At 44.9% G+C, this 16,665-nt stretch overlaps 1 protein-coding gene across 2 annotated transcripts in view; it reads right to left on the reverse strand.

Moving 5' to 3' along the window:
• The window catches only part of TECTA (tectorin alpha), a gene marked incomplete at its 3' end in the record, with an annotated part of 67,657 nt that extends 52,024 nt beyond the window's left edge, over window positions 1–15,633 (reverse strand). For both annotated transcript variants that reach the window (XM_081239931.1, XM_081239930.1), the window contains exons 1-6: window positions 15,267–15,633; window positions 11,964–12,097; window positions 8,972–9,259; window positions 5,213–5,350; window positions 4,715–4,880; window positions 450–862 (exon numbers count right to left, since the gene is read on the reverse strand). In XM_081239931.1, coding sequence (XP_081096057.1) covers window positions 450–862; window positions 4,715–4,880; window positions 5,213–5,350; window positions 8,972–9,259; window positions 11,964–12,097; window positions 15,267–15,330 — 1,203 coding nt within the window. In that variant the 5' untranslated portion in view covers window positions 15,331–15,633. The remainder of the gene's footprint in view (window positions 1–449; window positions 863–4,714; window positions 4,881–5,212; window positions 5,351–8,971; window positions 9,260–11,963; window positions 12,098–15,266) is intronic.
• Between the last annotated feature and the right edge of the window lie 1,032 nt (window positions 15,634–16,665).

A 16,665-nucleotide genomic window follows, 5' to 3' on the forward strand; every position in this document is an offset into this window, starting at 1 on the left:
GTCTCCAGGGCATGGCCATGTGGCTACCATTGTTGCAAGCCAGGTTCATGAGAAACAATTTACTTCTGTTCCCAGTTATGTCTGAGCTTGGATGTGTGTGTGTGTGTGTGTGTGTGTGTGTGTGTGTGTGTGTGTGTGTGTGTGTGTGTGTGTGTGTGTGTGTGTGTGTGTGTGTGTGTGTGTGTGTGTGTGTGTGTGTACTAAGAAGTTAAATGTACTTTAAGATAAACAGCAGATAGACATGTCAAAGAGAAAGCTTAGGTTAGCTCTTGTACAAACAAAATTTAGCCTAGTAAAGAATTTTACAAGATATTTGCATGGATCTTTACAAAGATCCATGCATCTTTTTGGTACAAAGAGCAAACAGCAGTTAGATCTGGGAAAGTCTTCCCCAGGCTGAAGCACCTCCAGCTTCTCCATCTCCCCGTGAAGGATGGAGAGGGTCTCACCTTGACTTTTCCGTAGCTTCCTTTGGGGATGAGAATCTTGTAGCCATTCACCTCCACCGAGAGCTCCTTCACCCAGGAGACGGCTGAGCCTCCCCGGTGCTCGTTCTTTGCCTCCACGCTGAAGAAGGGGAGGCTGGAAGTATGCAAACACTGTCGGGCCAACAGGTAGGCACAGGAGCCTTGGAAGTGGAAGAGGAAGCCATCAAACGTGTGATAGTGCGGCTCCCCAAATACCACGCACGTGCTGGTCTCCAACGGGCTGCAGTAGAAGAATTTGCCTTTGGGTTCGCACACCTCGTAGGGGCTGCAGGAGGCTTCCTGGCAGTAGATCTCGTTGTTGAAATCCAGACAGCGGCACTTGATGGTGCAGTTCAGGTCATCCCAGAACACCTCCCCTCGCCGAAGGAACTGTCCTGGGGAATAAGGACAGTAGAACTAACATTTATTGAGCATTTACCTTCTGTGCTGGGCATCGGGCTAAAGGCTTTACTTGCCTTATACTGTTTAATCCTCAGAAGAACCCGATGAGATATGAAGTGTTGCCCTCACTTGTCAAGTGAGGAAACTGAGGCTTAAGAGAAGTTAGATAATTCATCCAAATCACTCAGCAACTCAACCACGAAGCCAGGATTCCAAGCCAAGTCTGTCTGAATCCAACCTAAGCTCTTGACGTTATTTTCACCACCACTGGTGAGCTCACTTTCATTCAAGGAAAGACACATTGTCTCACGCCATGGGATACACCAGGACACACGGCAGTCCTTGCCTTCCTTTCAGTGATAAAGAGGAAGGGTGTTCCGAAAGGCGGCCCTCCCCCACCCCCCGGGAAACTCAGCAACACTGTTGGTTCATTTGCTAACGTGATCATTCATTCACTCATCCACTCATTCAACAAACAGCTGTTGGGGGCTCAGTACGTGCCAGAAAAGAATCAGGAGTCAGACCCACAAATTTAAATCCCAGGCCTCCTGGGAAAATTCTGGAAAGGGCTGACCCCTGGCTTCCCACATTCCGGGGCTCAGAAATCCTGCAGACACTGTTTAGGCGGAACTTACACCTACACAAGTTGTCTTCTCCCCTCACCCTAGGCTCGGTCTAAGTCCAGCACTCCTCTCTCTTTATCCCGTGGACAGAACTTCTTGACAGAATCTACGTCAGGAGGAGAGTGAGAATGGGGAGGGGAATGGTCCTAAGGGATGTGCTAATGTTTAAAATACTTCTGTATTTTGGTATGCATTCAGTCTTTAAAACCATTTCTCTAAATGAATGATTTCCCCCACCAAAAGCCTTGAAATCTACCAGTTCTTCATATCAACCTTCAGCTGACACGGCAGCATCTCTGGGCTGGGGGCTATGACCTAATCCTTGGTTGGGGGTCGGAGTCAACAGACCTGGGCAATGGTCACAAGTCTGCAATCAACTGCCAAGACTACTGACTGAACTTCCACCTGTCTTAATGTTCTAACCCATAGAATGTGGACAAGGGTATTTTCTCATCCCTGCCTCCTGGGGAACAGAGATGCTATAAAAAGTTGGCACAGGTCAATAAGGTAGAAGTATTTGTACATTGAGACTGTCTGAAAAGGAAAGTATCAAAGATACAACATTAAGAATTGTAAACACTATCATATACACCAGGAGTAACTATAGTTTGAAACTGTAGCTTGAAAAGGTTTCTCAAATTTTTATAAAATGGAATACCTAATGCAGAGCACAAAGCTGCCAGGTGAGCCTCGGCAGAAGCCATGGCAGTTGGACAGTCCTTTCAATAGCTGTCCAACAGGAACAATTATGTCTCAACGGGCAGTTATGTTTCATATGGCCCCTGAATGGGATAATAGATGTATTCACAGTCCCAGTAGTTCAGATGCATCAGCCCTGAAAACAGGCCCCTCCAACCTCAATGCCCTTTGGCACTCACCCAGGCTGCATACATTCTCACAGCCTCCACTCGGTATGATTTCCAGTCTCTGCTTTCTCAGGCTTCCAATAAATGAGGGGGAAATGTCTTTGAATAGAGGAGGTTTGGACCAAAAGGTAGACTCTCGGAGATAATTTTGTTTGCAAAATGATGATATAATAAACCAGCTCTATGCAACACTTCCCCTGCTATCGTCCAGGCCAAATCCCCATCTCATTAGATTGACGTATGTCCAGTGGCACATTAAAATGCACAGCAGCCTGTATGAGGAGATTGAATTTGTCCTGTATGTGAAACCCAAAGCCATAACTCAGGAGGGAAAGAATGAAGTCAAAGTGAGGACTTTGTACACAGCTGGCATCTGACCAACCCCACAGCTCTACGAGCCAGTGTTTTCCATTATCACAGCATTTCATTCCCAGGACTCAAGGAGAGGCTGTCACCCGGCACTTAGGTAGCATGGCCACAGCCAGTCAGCTCCATGACACTTGGACAAAGGCGAGAGGCATTGGGTAGGTCCCTAGCCCAGGCCATAAAAGCGAGAGAGATAATGGGGCATTGGTTTGGTATCTTCATAGACCTTAGATCAAGATGTGTTTACACTCTGTAAGGGAAGACAGCGCAACCTCTGAAATCCTGGTGACCTTTGGAGCTAGATTCTTTTCTGTCCAGTTTAATACTAGCTTAGCTCTAAACATTTATTTGCTCTTCTGAACATGGAGGACTTTACAGAGTCCACAGAGGCAAGGATGTCCAGGCAGGCCGTCTTCACAAATGACCTTTCCTCAGAGCAAAAGCAGAGGTTTGATAAGTGTGACCACAGCGCAGGGGATGGGGGCAGAGGGTGTGGGCATTTCAGATCAGGTGAATATGGCTCTTCTGATTATTACACATATCAAAGCCCTCAGAGGTCACCTGGCCATGCTCTCAATGGAAGGAGGGCAAGAGACCTCCTGAAATTTTCACCCCAACCCATAACTTTCTTAGGAATCTGGAAGCATTTTCCCCAGGGTCATCTTCTGTGCTTACACAGTACCCTGCACTCATGTCTCTCATAATAGGTCTTACATTGTATCATCACTGTTTCTGTGCTGTCTTCTCTACCATGGTAGGGTCATGGGGGTCCAGAGCAAGCACCATCTTCAGCACCTAAGTGAGTGGCTAAGCACATTTGGAAAGATGCAGTGGCCGGAAGGCTGAATGGATGGATGGGTAGATGGGTAGATGGGTGGGTAGGTGAGTGGGTGAGTGGATGGGTAGATAAATGCACAGACAGATGGATAGATGATTGACTAATTGTAGTTGCTATAGCCTCCACTCCTAGAGGCAGAAATATGCCCAGAAATCCTGTTTTCTGAATACTTTTAGACATATAAGCAGCTGGAATCTATAAACCATGGTGTCCCCGTGAGAGTCCTGGGCTGTTTTGTACATCCGAAGGGCTTTTGACATTTCAGAGGAGGCTCCAAACTTTGGATGCCAATGTAAAGGAAACCCATGGAGGTTCACCTGCAGCTTGTTCACACAGACCTAAAGCCGGCTTTGATTCTCCCTAAATTCCTGCATGTTTTGCTGCTGCTTGGAGGACTTTAGGAGAAGCTACCCTAAAGACTATGACACATTTTTTCCTTTCTTTCTAATCATACTAGGAAGTACTGATTTACTTTCGTACAGACTTGGTGATGCTCCAAGCTCACCCACTCCCATGGATCTACAAAGCGCAGGTGGTAGAGCAAGAGTAAAAATGAGAAGGAAAATTTAAAGGGGAAAATGGCAACAACAACGACAACAAAAACAATGTTAGGGCTTCCCTGGTGGCGCAGTGGTTGAGAGTCCGCCTGCCGACGCAGGGGACGCGGGTTTGTGCCCCGGTCCGGGAAGATCCCACATGCCACGGAGTGGCTGGGCCCATGAGCCATGGCCGCTGAGCCTGCGCGTCCGGAGCCTGTGCTCCGCAACAGGAGAGGCCACAACAGTGAGAGGCCCACGTACCGAAATAATAAATAAAAAAAATAATAATGTTGAACAGGAGGGCTCTCTTCTGTCCCTCTGGCTGAGGAATCATTCAAGAGCCTCGTCCACTTTGCAGTAGTTCCCAATGGGGAGCTGTGTTCATACCCCAGGCAAAGACTTCAGAAACTGCGGTCTGGCCAGCGCAGGGTTTCAGCTCCTGCAGTGATGCACACGTGCAAGCAAAAATGACCTTGATCTCCATTACCCAGATGAGAGACTTCAAAGGGTAACGCATCAGCAATGAGTCCCCCCTACAGTGGCTTAAAAGCCTGCCTGTCTATCTAAACGAAGCAAACCCTGCTTTGCCTCAGAGAAGAGGAAATGCTTTTACCTCTGGAGGTGCAGCCATTGGCTGGGTCAATTTCCTTCCCATCAACTTTAAATGCCCAGCGACCTGGAACATTGACGTTTGTGGTCTCTTGGATATTCACAATATCAGGGGTCCTTGACCCCGGAAGGCTGAAATAATTGGTGATGTTTCCACCATTAAATCCTGCCTAGAGCACAAAAGGAAGAGCAGACTTTTGAGCACACACATCATCCCCTCCCCCCCGCCGCGACCTTGGTTTACTTGCCCCCCATCTTGTTTTCAGCACACCTGAAATCAAGAGACCCCCTTTTCCTGGAGTCTCTGGGGCCACCATTTCAGGTGATAAAGGCCCGCTAGTTCATGCCACACCCGGATCCAGGTATCAAAGATGGGCAAGACTAGTCCCCCAGTCCACCTGCAGGATCAGACACGCTTCTCCAGTTCAAAGCAGGATTCCCCCCAGATGCTAAGAGCATAAGAAGAGAAGCACAGAGGAGGATGAGCCAGAGAACCACCTACCTGTGCCATCACTCCCCCGAGTCCCGTCAGGGGATCACCGCCGCTCGCCGTCCCAGTGGTCCAGTTGATTTCGTAATAATTGAAGAGCGTGAATGTATAGGAGCCGTCGGACACCAGGACGGCCTGGAAGGTGTTCACCTGCAGGATGCGGATGGGTGGGTGGGCTGAGGACTCACATCCCCAGGAGCTCCTCTCCCCAGCAGCAGCTCCCTTTACCCTGCCCCCTCCCCACTCAAGCAGCTCAGAGCTGCTCCGACCCCAGCCTCTGTGCTCTGCCTTCTCTCCAAATATGTTCTCACCTCCAGGGGGAAAAGCAAGACATGTGGGGCTGTGCATCCAGAAGAGAAATTGCCTGAGAATAACCTAGAGGCTGACTCAGCGTCCCTCTTACATCTCTGACCGGTACCAGACAGGAAAGTCAGCGGCCCGACTCAGCATGTGATAATACGTGGGCACCTATAGATGGCAGCATGAGAATAAACTATAGGAACTAGTCAAGCCAGGGAGAGGGCTGTGAGCACCTGTTCCCAGAGCAGGTGGCGTAGGGCGTGGGGGTGGGGAGGGAGAGGGCAGAGCACGCAAATGCCAGTCGGTGTGACTCTAGAGGTGGCATGGGCCCTGCTGTCGCGCTTCCTGGAACACACCGCTAACCTTGGTGAGATGTCTCCCCCTCTTTTAAATGCAGGTTGGAAAGTGATTTTTAAAAAGCACTTGGTGGGGAGAAATTGCTCCTCTAATGGAGCATTTATGCATCACTTTGTATCTGCAAAATTCTCCACCCCCCCATCTGTACCTCAACCAATGCTAAGACAGGCAATTTTTTGGCCCATTCCCATCATAGGAGCTAAGAAAACTGAGGGCTCAGGGAAATGAATTGCTGGAAATTCCACAATGACCCAGCAACAGAAAACAGAATTGGAGCCAGAGCTCCCAGTCTGATCTCTTCGTGCACTGTCATTACACACGGTCTTAATTTTCAACTTTTTAGGACAGAGATGTTATATACATTCAAATCAGTCTTGCAAACAGTTTCCAGAAACAAGCTGTAGCAAACTCTGCCCTTTACTATTTCCCTTTGCTAATCCCTACCCCCTGATGCATGTTTTCAGGAAATTCAAGTAAAAAACAGAATTGAAAGGAGAGGCTGCTTCGACCTTTTCCATTCAAACCTAGCATTTTCCCAGCTGCACGATGCCGTCCTGGTTAACATTCTGTCAGATGCAGAGGAAGACCCACATCCTTATCCTGTGTAATCAGACTGGGGTAAAGGATCTTGGAAGCCCCAAATCTCCCATCCTAGACAGTCCCAGGGAGGGAGGAAAGGTGCAAGTAAAGAAAAGCCCTTTTTGTGCACGAGAACTTTCTCCTCAAGCTCCGTGCTTGCCACAGCTGATGGCGTTTATGATAGAGCCGCCCAGCTTTAGGCCTCCATTCTCTGGCCCCGTTCAACAAAAGGGCAAAGTGGGACACAGAGAGGACCGAGCAGTCACCTATATGGCCGCTGTGGGGTCAGATTCATGAGAAAGGCATAAAGTCAAGGACACAAGGACCAAAGCTAAACCCTCCTTCAGACCAGGATGCTTCTTCCGGATGTGAATTCCTTCTCCTGAAATAAAGTTGGTAATATCTTTGGTCCACGCAGGTCTTGAAAGCAACCCACGTCTGATCCCAGAAGTCACCTTAAAACCAGCCAGCCATCCTAAGAACGTTCCAGAAGCTGGCTTGCCCTCATGCACCCTCTCCCTCACTCTCACCACCCGCCCCCCCACAGGTAACTCTTCAACATGGGTTGTAAGACTGCTCTGGATCTGTTCTTGTAAAACCATGTTTTTAATTCTTGAAAAGCCCTTTTATACTTCAGAGGACTTCTAATGCTACCTGGAGGGGGCAGCTGAGGAGAAAGTTTAGGATTCAGAGCTAGGAGACTGGGTTTGCACCCTGCTCCGCCTCATATGAGGTTCAACTCCCTTTTCTTGACACTTGGGCAAGTTACTTAACTTCTCTGGGCCTGTTCCCTCACCTTTAAAGTGGACGGCGGCGAGCTTCCCTGGGAACATTCTTGTGAGGGCTAAATGATTTGCAAAGATAGACTATCACAGGCCTGGGTTCACAGTCAGCCTCAATAAATACTAGTTCTCCTTCCTTAAAGTAAACACATCCTCTTGACTTTCTACTGGGCTTCTGCTTCTAAAAGATCTCTCATGCCCAGTGTTTAGTTGGCCTGTTGATACGTGTTCCCCTAAAGAAGGGGGTGCCTAGGATAATGGGAGATGGAAGAGGGGCCTGATTTCGAAGACAGGAACGGATGGACACTCCTGCAGCTCTGGAGGATTTTTATCATCTTTTTCTCCAAGGAGCTCAAAGCACTGAGATGTGACCTCATTCACCCTCACTGACAGAGTCCTCACCTAGTCCAGAAATTTACACCAAAAGTACAAACCAGAAAGTATCTAAATTATCTTGCCATTTTTACTGCCAATGGAAGTGTTTTTGAAAAACTGGTGGTCAGCATTTGATGGGCATTTCATCTCTCTTTTTTTCTCCCTCTGACACTAAAATGTATCGATCGCTGGCATCCTGCATCCTAAAGCTGTAAGGTATGAGGCTCAAGGACATAAAACATCACCCAAGGAGTCGTTAGCAATCCATAACATGACAGAGGGAAATTTTTGCTTCTTTAGAGGTTATTTCTAGCCAGGGCATCCACTGTTTAAACTTGTACCTTTCTGTTCTCCAGAACCTCTTAGTGATAAAGTGCATTGCGATGCTCTGGTCAGAAGGTGCAAAGAGGCAGGGCGCTCACAGCAGGGCAGCTACGAAATGCAAGCCCAGCACTTTTCCAACTCTGTGTCTCTAACTCAGTAGTTTCTGTTTCACCCTGAAACAACTGACTCATCGCCAGGGAAATCGGAAAACAGATGGAATTGGAAATAATCCTAAGAAAGCGGAGGGAAGATTTCTGAGTGTCTTTGCTTACTGGAAATTATACATTGAAGACGCATCTGCTGCTTCAAAAAACTCCATTGCCAAAGTCATCCAAACAAACGGCAGGCTTTCCTGAAAATTACGCTCTGTCCCTTTACGTAGAAAGTTGATTATCTCTATAATAATGCCAGTGATAATCTTTCCTATATGACTTTTATTTGATTGCCCATTTAGGATTTCTGAGCAGATGCCGAAACTTTATTCATGAAACACTTTAACTGCCCAATCCAATTAGCATCAAATATGAATAATTCTAGCCCTGGTCACAATTTTTAAAAAGGTCATAACATAATAAAGTGAGCCAGATCATTTGGCTCCAAACTGGCACCCTAGCTTCCTTTTCCTCTCAGGTTTTGTGAAAAAAGAAAAAAAGGAAATTAGCTGATGGAGAGAGGCATTTGGGCCTCTGGTAAGGAAAAGGGACCTTTGGGTTCCTGGTGGGTCCCTAATCGTATGGGGTCTCAGTGTCTCAATCACTCTCCTGCAAAATAGGAATGCTACCTACTGCAAGAAAAATGTGGAGGGCTTCTTTATAGACATTTGTAATGGTTCGTGATAGAGATGACACATCTTCTGAAATATTACGGCTGACTGGACTGGTTAGGTGTGATAGCTCCCTCTGTTTCCTGGAAAGTGGGTGGCAAGACTCCTCAGTTTAACTCAAGGAAACTGACATTCTTCAGCTCTAACAATTAGACTCCTTCACAGTAGTGAAGATGGACAAGAATTAGATGTCAGAATACGAAGTGGAAAAGGGAAAATTTGAATGATTACAGGTGTGGTGCTGCTCCCTCCATAAAACGTGACTTCCTCCCAGGTCACAATGAAAACCCAAGTGGCAGAGAAGGTTGACATGTCTTTGAAGTACTTCCTGATGTCCTTGGTGGCTCTTTTCAAGATCACAGGGTCCATGGTCTCTCTGTAATAGATCTCGCCTCGAATCCCATTGTGCACATCTGCCCAAAATGGAGCAATGAAGGCCCTCCCATCCGTCAGGGGAAAAGATTCAGGCGTGAACTGGCTCACTAGCACGTTGAATGAAACAACTCCATTGTTATTGACCTACAAAAATAAAAGAGGTTTTGCACAGTGGATCTGAGACTATGACAATTTCAGAGTCATAAACCAAGACAGATGCTCACCTAATCATATGAAGGGAAACGACTTTTAAACCACTGAATCAGAACCCCCAAACAGCAGCTTCCATTGCTCAACTAGGAGGTTCATTTGCTTCCAGACAAACTCATTGGTTTCCTTTCACTTTCAATTTGTAGCCAGCTGCATTTCTTATTAATAATCAGCCTCATTTTCATGTTCTCTATCCTGTCTTTATTTATACTTATCAAATGCTACTGGATTGTGTGTGTGTGTGTGTGTGTGTGTGTGTGTGTGTGTGTGTGTGTGTGTTGGGCTAGGCAGTGGCTTATGTGGGCAATAAAGAAGATCCAGAGTTACAGATGCAAAATAGACAGGAAAAAACCCAAAAAACATGGAAGCAGAAAGTTAAATTAAAAAACTGAGGAACTCTATATTAGACCTTGATTCCTATTACATGACAAAAGAGGAGTGTCAGTGAAAGGTAAATCAAATACTCCATCACCAAACTCAGATCTCGAGATGAACCATATCCCACCCTGGATGAGACATTTAAAGGATTTTTATTGATGTCAGGACCACTCGGTACTCAGAAAAAGATAAGGTTACGATCTACAGATGAGCCCAATTCCATTACAGCTCCTGTAGTTTGTTAGCTTCTTTGTATAGTCTCTGCACAAAATAGAGACATGAAAACTTTACATTGTATATGTAAATGACTATCTTATGGTGATTTCTTCATGATTTATAAATGGCTTAGTAAACTTATTAAATTACTAAACCTTACTGCAAATAACAAGCCGATATATATACTCATAAACAGGATCTGTAAACAATTTGCCTCTGCCTGTGTCTGCAGCTCAATATGTTGGTACATGAAGCTGATTTAACCCAAAGGCTTGTATGGTTTCAACAGCAGGAGTGTCTGTGATGGGAACAGCAGGAGTGTCTGTGATGGGAATACTTGCAATTCCTCAATAGAGAAACATTCTATTGTTAGGTTCATATTTAATTAGTAATATTATGGACATTAACAGTGACTCAGATCCCAGAGATAAGTAATCAGTACCTGGGTCAAGGGTATGAATGTCAACCTATTTTGGAAGCAAGGGTGGGTGTGCAGTTTGGAAAGGAAGCTGGAGATCCAGCTACAAGGACATTGAGAGTCCACTGTCTGCAAGTATCAGTGAACAACCCAGAAGCCTGAACAAGACTGCATGACTTAAAGTGCTGGAAACCCAAGGAAAAATTTGCCCTCAAATAAGCCTCCCCCAAATTAAGGACCCTCCTTCTGCAAAGGCAAGAATTATTCAGACTCCATGTCACTTAGTACAATGGAGGAGAAAGGGGAGCTTAACTAAATACACGTGTTCTAGAGGTCTAGGAGACCAAGGCTTCCAGAATGGAAGTCCTGTGCAGCCCTCATCTCCAAAATCAGGTCAACACATTCGGAAACTTACAATCAGCTGTTATAGACTAAGGAGGCTCTACAGTGAGTAGAGCATAAAAGGCATTTCAGGATGCCGGAGCAATGTGTTTTCTAGGGAACAGTGGTGTAATTAAAACACACAGACTAGCAGAGGAAGTTAGTGATGACTCAGATGTGTTTTGATTATATTCTATAGTTAAGAGCAGTGGTTCTCAAACTTTTGTGGGCATCAGAATTCCCTGGAGGGCTTGTTCAAACAGATAGCTGGGCCCCCTCCCAGATTCAGTAGGTCTGGGGTGGGTCCTGAGAAGTGACATTTCTAGCAAGTGCCTAGGTGATGCTGATACTGCGAGTGCAAGGACCACAGGTTACATAATGGAAGAGGGACCTCTTTTCTAGTGGGAGTCAGCCTTGAGCTATCAATCAAAAGTTGGGGAAGAGAGAGGTCCCAGATGCAGAGAAGGCCAGAGATGGAGGCGCCTGGAGTTTTATTTCTTCTTCCAGGGCAGGGCGCAGAATAGAATAGGATGTAATATAATCTACATTTGCTTCACTCAATTCTTTTAAGGCCGAAAATCAAGACAGGTTCAGTTGCTCTGAATCTTCTTGTCCATGTGCTATAGTCTCACTAGCAGCAATTCCAATGATCCAAAATTTAAAAGAACCTGAGAACACAGGTGTGCAGGAGAGCTCTGACAGCAAATGATACCATTTCTTCATGCAGCTTTGACAATGAGACCCTGTGGCATATCTCAGACCCAGTGAGGTTGGCCAATTCTGCAAACAACCTTTATATAATAGTTGAGCGCCCCTCTACTCTGACTCTGCTCCGAGTTGGTAGGAAGCCTCAGAAGAGCAGATGCCTAAAGTCTTCACACCCCCAGAAGGGAAAGAAAATTGCTATTGCTCCTATTGTGGTTCATTGTATCTTTTTATCTTGTCTAGTGGCAGAAATAATGTTCCTGGCATTGGGGCCTTCTGCTTCACTTGGGTGTTTCATCACTCACAAAAGCAATCCATTGCTCTGTATACTCCTCTGCTATGAACATTAGCCCTGAAATATACCTTTGACTTTCTTAATCATAAAACCTATCAGCTCATGAAATCTCAGAACTTGTCATCTGGGCTGCCAACAAATCCTCCATTCCCAGAGCCCTGGAAGAAGGTACTTAAAATACTTTTCCTTAATGACCAGCAAGGTGGGAGAGCCCTAGAGCAACAGCTGGGCTGCTTGTCACTTACATAGATGGTGCGGTAAGGAACGCCAAAGAAGAAGATGGGGATGGCCAGCTTAATCTCAGGTGAGCTTCCGTCGTCTACTTTAGGGGTTTTGGTGTCATTCTGCCAAAATGGATACATGAGCTCCCTGGGCTGAACTGTCAAGAGACAGGGAGGTTAGGTAGATGGCCTATCCCTCTTCAGTTCGGCAAGCTGCTTTCCTCCCACCCGCTAAAGCCAGCTTCTTTCAGTAAGTCTTGCAAACGACGTGTAAGTCAGAGAGGCTTTTCATTTATCCTCGACCTCAGCTGGACACGGTGCGTTATCTTCTGCCTCTGGAAAGGGGAGCGTGGAAGTGATGGCATTTCTCCTTAAGAGAAATCACTTCCCGCTTCATTTCTATGTTTCTATACATTTAGGAGACAGCAGTGGTTAACACTGGCTGGAAGATTGTGAGATCAGCCCTGCCTGGGGCTCTCAGAGCACTGAGAGGTGCCTCTAGGTCTGGTGTGGCTTAGCCCGCTGAATCCTTGATCAGAAGGCAACATACAGAGAATGTGGCCAGTGGCCATGAGACTCCCTTCTAGCTCAAGAATTCTACTATCAAAGTCTTTTCCTGAAAGGAGTCCCCTTCCTCCAGATGCACAATAGGAGAAGATACCAGATCACAGAGGAAATAAACAATAGTTGGATCTGGGACAAGAGTGGGAAGAGAGGGTTTGTAGTAACTGGCCTGTGAATGACCTTGATTGAGCTCCGGCCCCATGAGAAGTCTCTCTGCCCAGCTCCTGTTTATAAAGACAGACATGGGATCCTCTGGGGCAAAGGAGGTTGGGCCTTTGAGCACCCTTTGGGGAGGAGGCGTGGGGCGCTTACTCATCATCCTGGTCAAAGGTGCGAGTCATCACACAGACACACACAGCTCCCCTCCTGTAACCGTGTCACCACCTCTCTTGGCAAGCTGCTTGTTTCTCAGAGGTTTCTCATCCAAACTCTTGCAAGGGGTGGCCCAGTTCAGAGAGAGAAATTAGACAATTTCCCCAGGGTCTACTTTACGGATGATCATGTCCAATGGCATTTATGAAATAATTTATATCTGGGGTGTAATGTTTCTTTGCCTCTGTCCTTGCTTTTCTTGGATGAAAATAGAGCAATAGAACATCATCTATTCTTCCATTTTCTTAAATCATATGTGGCAAATCCATCTGGGGCTTCTGCTGACAGTTCGTGAGGCACCTGCTTGCAAATGTTGATGCCCCATCCTCAGGTCGGGGGCCCCTCCTTGGGAGAATCCCTGCTCTGTGCTGATGGAGCAGATAGGCTGGCGAGAAACCACCGAGGGCTGCCCTGCTCTTTTGGGAGCCTTTAAGTAAGCAGAGAGCAGCTCATGTAAGAGAGTGGCCAAGTGACCAGAAAGCAGCTCAGTAGTGCCTGGCCAAGTGCCAACTTCTCTCCTCCTGGAGCAGGGAATGAGGGGAGGTCTGCCTGGAGGAAGAACTACTCTGTTTCCAAGGGCTAACTAACATCAGAGGGAAGTGGGGAAGACAAGCCTGGTCATTAGTGTATAAGCATTGTTCCCCAACCTTCAGAAGTCTCTGTGAAGCCGACCAAAGGAAATCTTTGGGAGGTGCTGTAGTTAGTTTTATCACAAGGGCACTCAGCCCACGTGCTTTATTTAATGTCACAATCAGTAGACAAAAAAGGTTTCTCTAACCATCATAATTACATAGAAGTAACAAATTCCAAATTCCCAGAAGGAAGCAATTTTTTAAAAAATCTCTTTATAATCCCTATCGTAGAATTATACACAGGTACTTATTAAATTTGAAGGGTACTGAACATTCTCAAATTAATAATAATAAATCAAATCGTGTCATGGATTTATCCTTCATGGGGAACTTTTTAGAAGTGATGTCCAAGTGTGAACAAGGTCTCAAGTTCACGCTGAATTGTAATCATTTGAATGGAAAGATTAATTGGTATTCGGGGCAGTGTTGGCCAATCTGCCTAGGATATGAGAAGTCCATGCCCCTCCTAAGGAGACAGAAAACTATGGTCAGAGAGATCGTCCCTAACTTCTCTCTCTGCTCCAAAGGTGACACAAATTTGCAAGATTCATCCCTTCAGGAATGATCCTGACTAGCTCATGATTTTGAACAGGAAAGGATGGACAATCAACAATTTTCAATTTTAAGAAGAATACAAATAATCAAGATATCTAATATTGTAAGTACTTATCAAATAGTTGTTGAATAAAAAAATATGACTAATAAAAGGGAGTAGGTTTAAACTACAGTAATTCCTACCTTAGAAGTCATTACTATTATAAAAATATAGCTGGTTAACAGCATAGCCTATCAATAGAATCAGAGTTAATAAAAGAAAGAATCTCCTTACCCATGCTCATTTTAGGCCAGGAATTTTACAATAAACCTTATGTTCCCAGAACGCTTTTTTTTTTTTTTTTTTCTCCAAATAAGACATACTTTCTTAGAGCAGGAGTACGAGGTTAGAGGCAGTGGGACTCATTATTGTGGGGTTTCACACTATAGCCCGCCTGCGACAACTGCTTAAATTTATCCAATCCTAGAAAAATGTTAGGGCTCCACATGCCTTATAGATCTGTTCACTCAGACTTGTAATCATGTGTCCGCTGAACTAAACAAACAAAACAAAGAAGATGCTCTAGAATTTTAGCCATAAAAGTTTCAAATCGATATAGACTTTCCCACCTTTCTTGCCTAAAATTCAGAAACTGTAGAAAGAAATGCATGTGATCTCCTACCTACCCGGGGCAATGCTACATAGAGAAAAAGGAGGAATCACGGAGGGAAAAAATTTTCTTATTTCACTTGCAGTTTTAGATTTTTGGCCATTGTAAATGGCCACTGATACTCAAGTCACTGACATTAATGCCACTGGAACTCCCTCATTTTGGCTTAAACAAGTGTATTTTTTAAAGTCTGTGCCACCAGTTAAATGCCTTCATTGGAATCAATCATCAGGCATGGGATGCACACACACCTACCCTGTGTACTTTTAATGAAAATAATTTGCATTATCTTAAAGACTTATTCCATTGACCTGGGGCAACTTGGTATATACAAATTGTGTTCGAAGTGAAATAAGAAAAAGTAGGAATGTAAATGAACATCATTCAGAGTTAATGTATTTTGCCCTTGATGGCAGAATTTAATTTACATTTTTCTTGTTGTAACTGTAGACACATGTACACCTGCCCTGATAATTACAGTTCCAACAAAAGCGTCTCTTTATAAATTCAAGAGCATGCTAATCACGAGCTTTATGGAATTTTGTAGTACTCACCTTGGTGCCGTACAAGTGCGAAGATGAAAGAGACCCAAATTCTAAGTAATGATGAATAATTCATCCTGGAATTTTAAAAAGAAAAAGAAAAAAAAATCCCCAGCTTGCCAGAGTAAATAGAACACCAGGTGTGTTTGGTGGCAAGTCCCAAGACACATCACAACCATCATAGAACATTCACATAACAACATCAACAGTTCTGAGTCAGGATGAAATGCCCTGGATGCTGGCAGGCCCTCCTATGTTCAACACCTCATGAACAAATTAGATTCCCCCGTGAGAAGCAGTTTGGAAGTGTAATGAGATCATTCAAATTGTCAGGAAATTATAAAGAATCAATGAGCACGGCAATGAGTCAAGGAAAGGCATCTACTCTCCAGCTACTAAAGCCCTGAAAAACAGGACCCCACTCTAAAGGTGCCTGTTGTGTCTCTAGAACAGACATCCATCCTTATGAGACCAGGCTCTCCTAATTTTCACAACAGCTTTCAATCAGGATCCCATAAAAGTCAGTTAAAACACAATGTGGTCCTACAGGTAGGAGGATTTAGAGTTTGCCATCACCTTCTGTAAAGTATGGGGCCAGTCCATCACTCTGAAGTACAGACCAGAGTCACAGGCTGTAGAAGACTGTCCACTGACTTTCCATATGTGAAATGAATAATAGACATGTAATAAAAAAAGAACCATGCCAGGGGTGGCTCCTTGGAATTACAATAAAAATAGAATCCGGTACACAAGCAAGTAATTAGTCGCAGCAAATTAATTAGAGAAAGAACATCACAAAAGTGAACTTGTTTTCATTTTAGTTACAATCCGCTGGACCAGTGGCTTTACCCCTTGGACGATCTGAGCCGCTCTGTAGAGCTGAGATGCGAGCTCTAAATTATACATGCTCCTGCATCAGCACCAAGTGCATGGGTAGACACTGAAGTTTGCTTCTGATAGCATTCTTAAAACTAAAAACCTTTCTCTAATTATTGGAAGCTATCACAATTCTTCAGCCAGACTTCCATGGAAAATCAGTGAATCTCCTCTGTGAGTTTTGCTGTAAATCTTCAGTTGTCAAGCACACACATTGAAATCTTAAGCACATAATAAATATTAGTCAGTTTTGCTGAAAATGGGAGGAAGCCTTTAGCAGAGATCACACACAGCTTTTAGCAGAAGGAGATGTCAGGCAGGTTTAAGACTGGAGTCCTTAGGGAAACAGTTCAGAGAGCAGGAAGGAGGATTCATTTAAATATTTGTATTTATGAAAAATGTCACTAACCTGTTCTGCAGAGACTGGAGGAATGGAGTCGGAAATATTAAGCCAAATCTTGGTAAACCAGGAAAACTTAGGTAAAACAAGAATTCATGTCAGTTCTCCCCCACTTGCTGCCAATTATTTCTGATT

Source organism: Mesoplodon bidens (genome assembly GCF_964165515.1).
Source record: "Mesoplodon bidens genome assembly, chromosome: 7".
NCBI lineage: Eukaryota > Metazoa > Chordata > Mammalia > Artiodactyla > Ziphiidae > Mesoplodon > Mesoplodon bidens.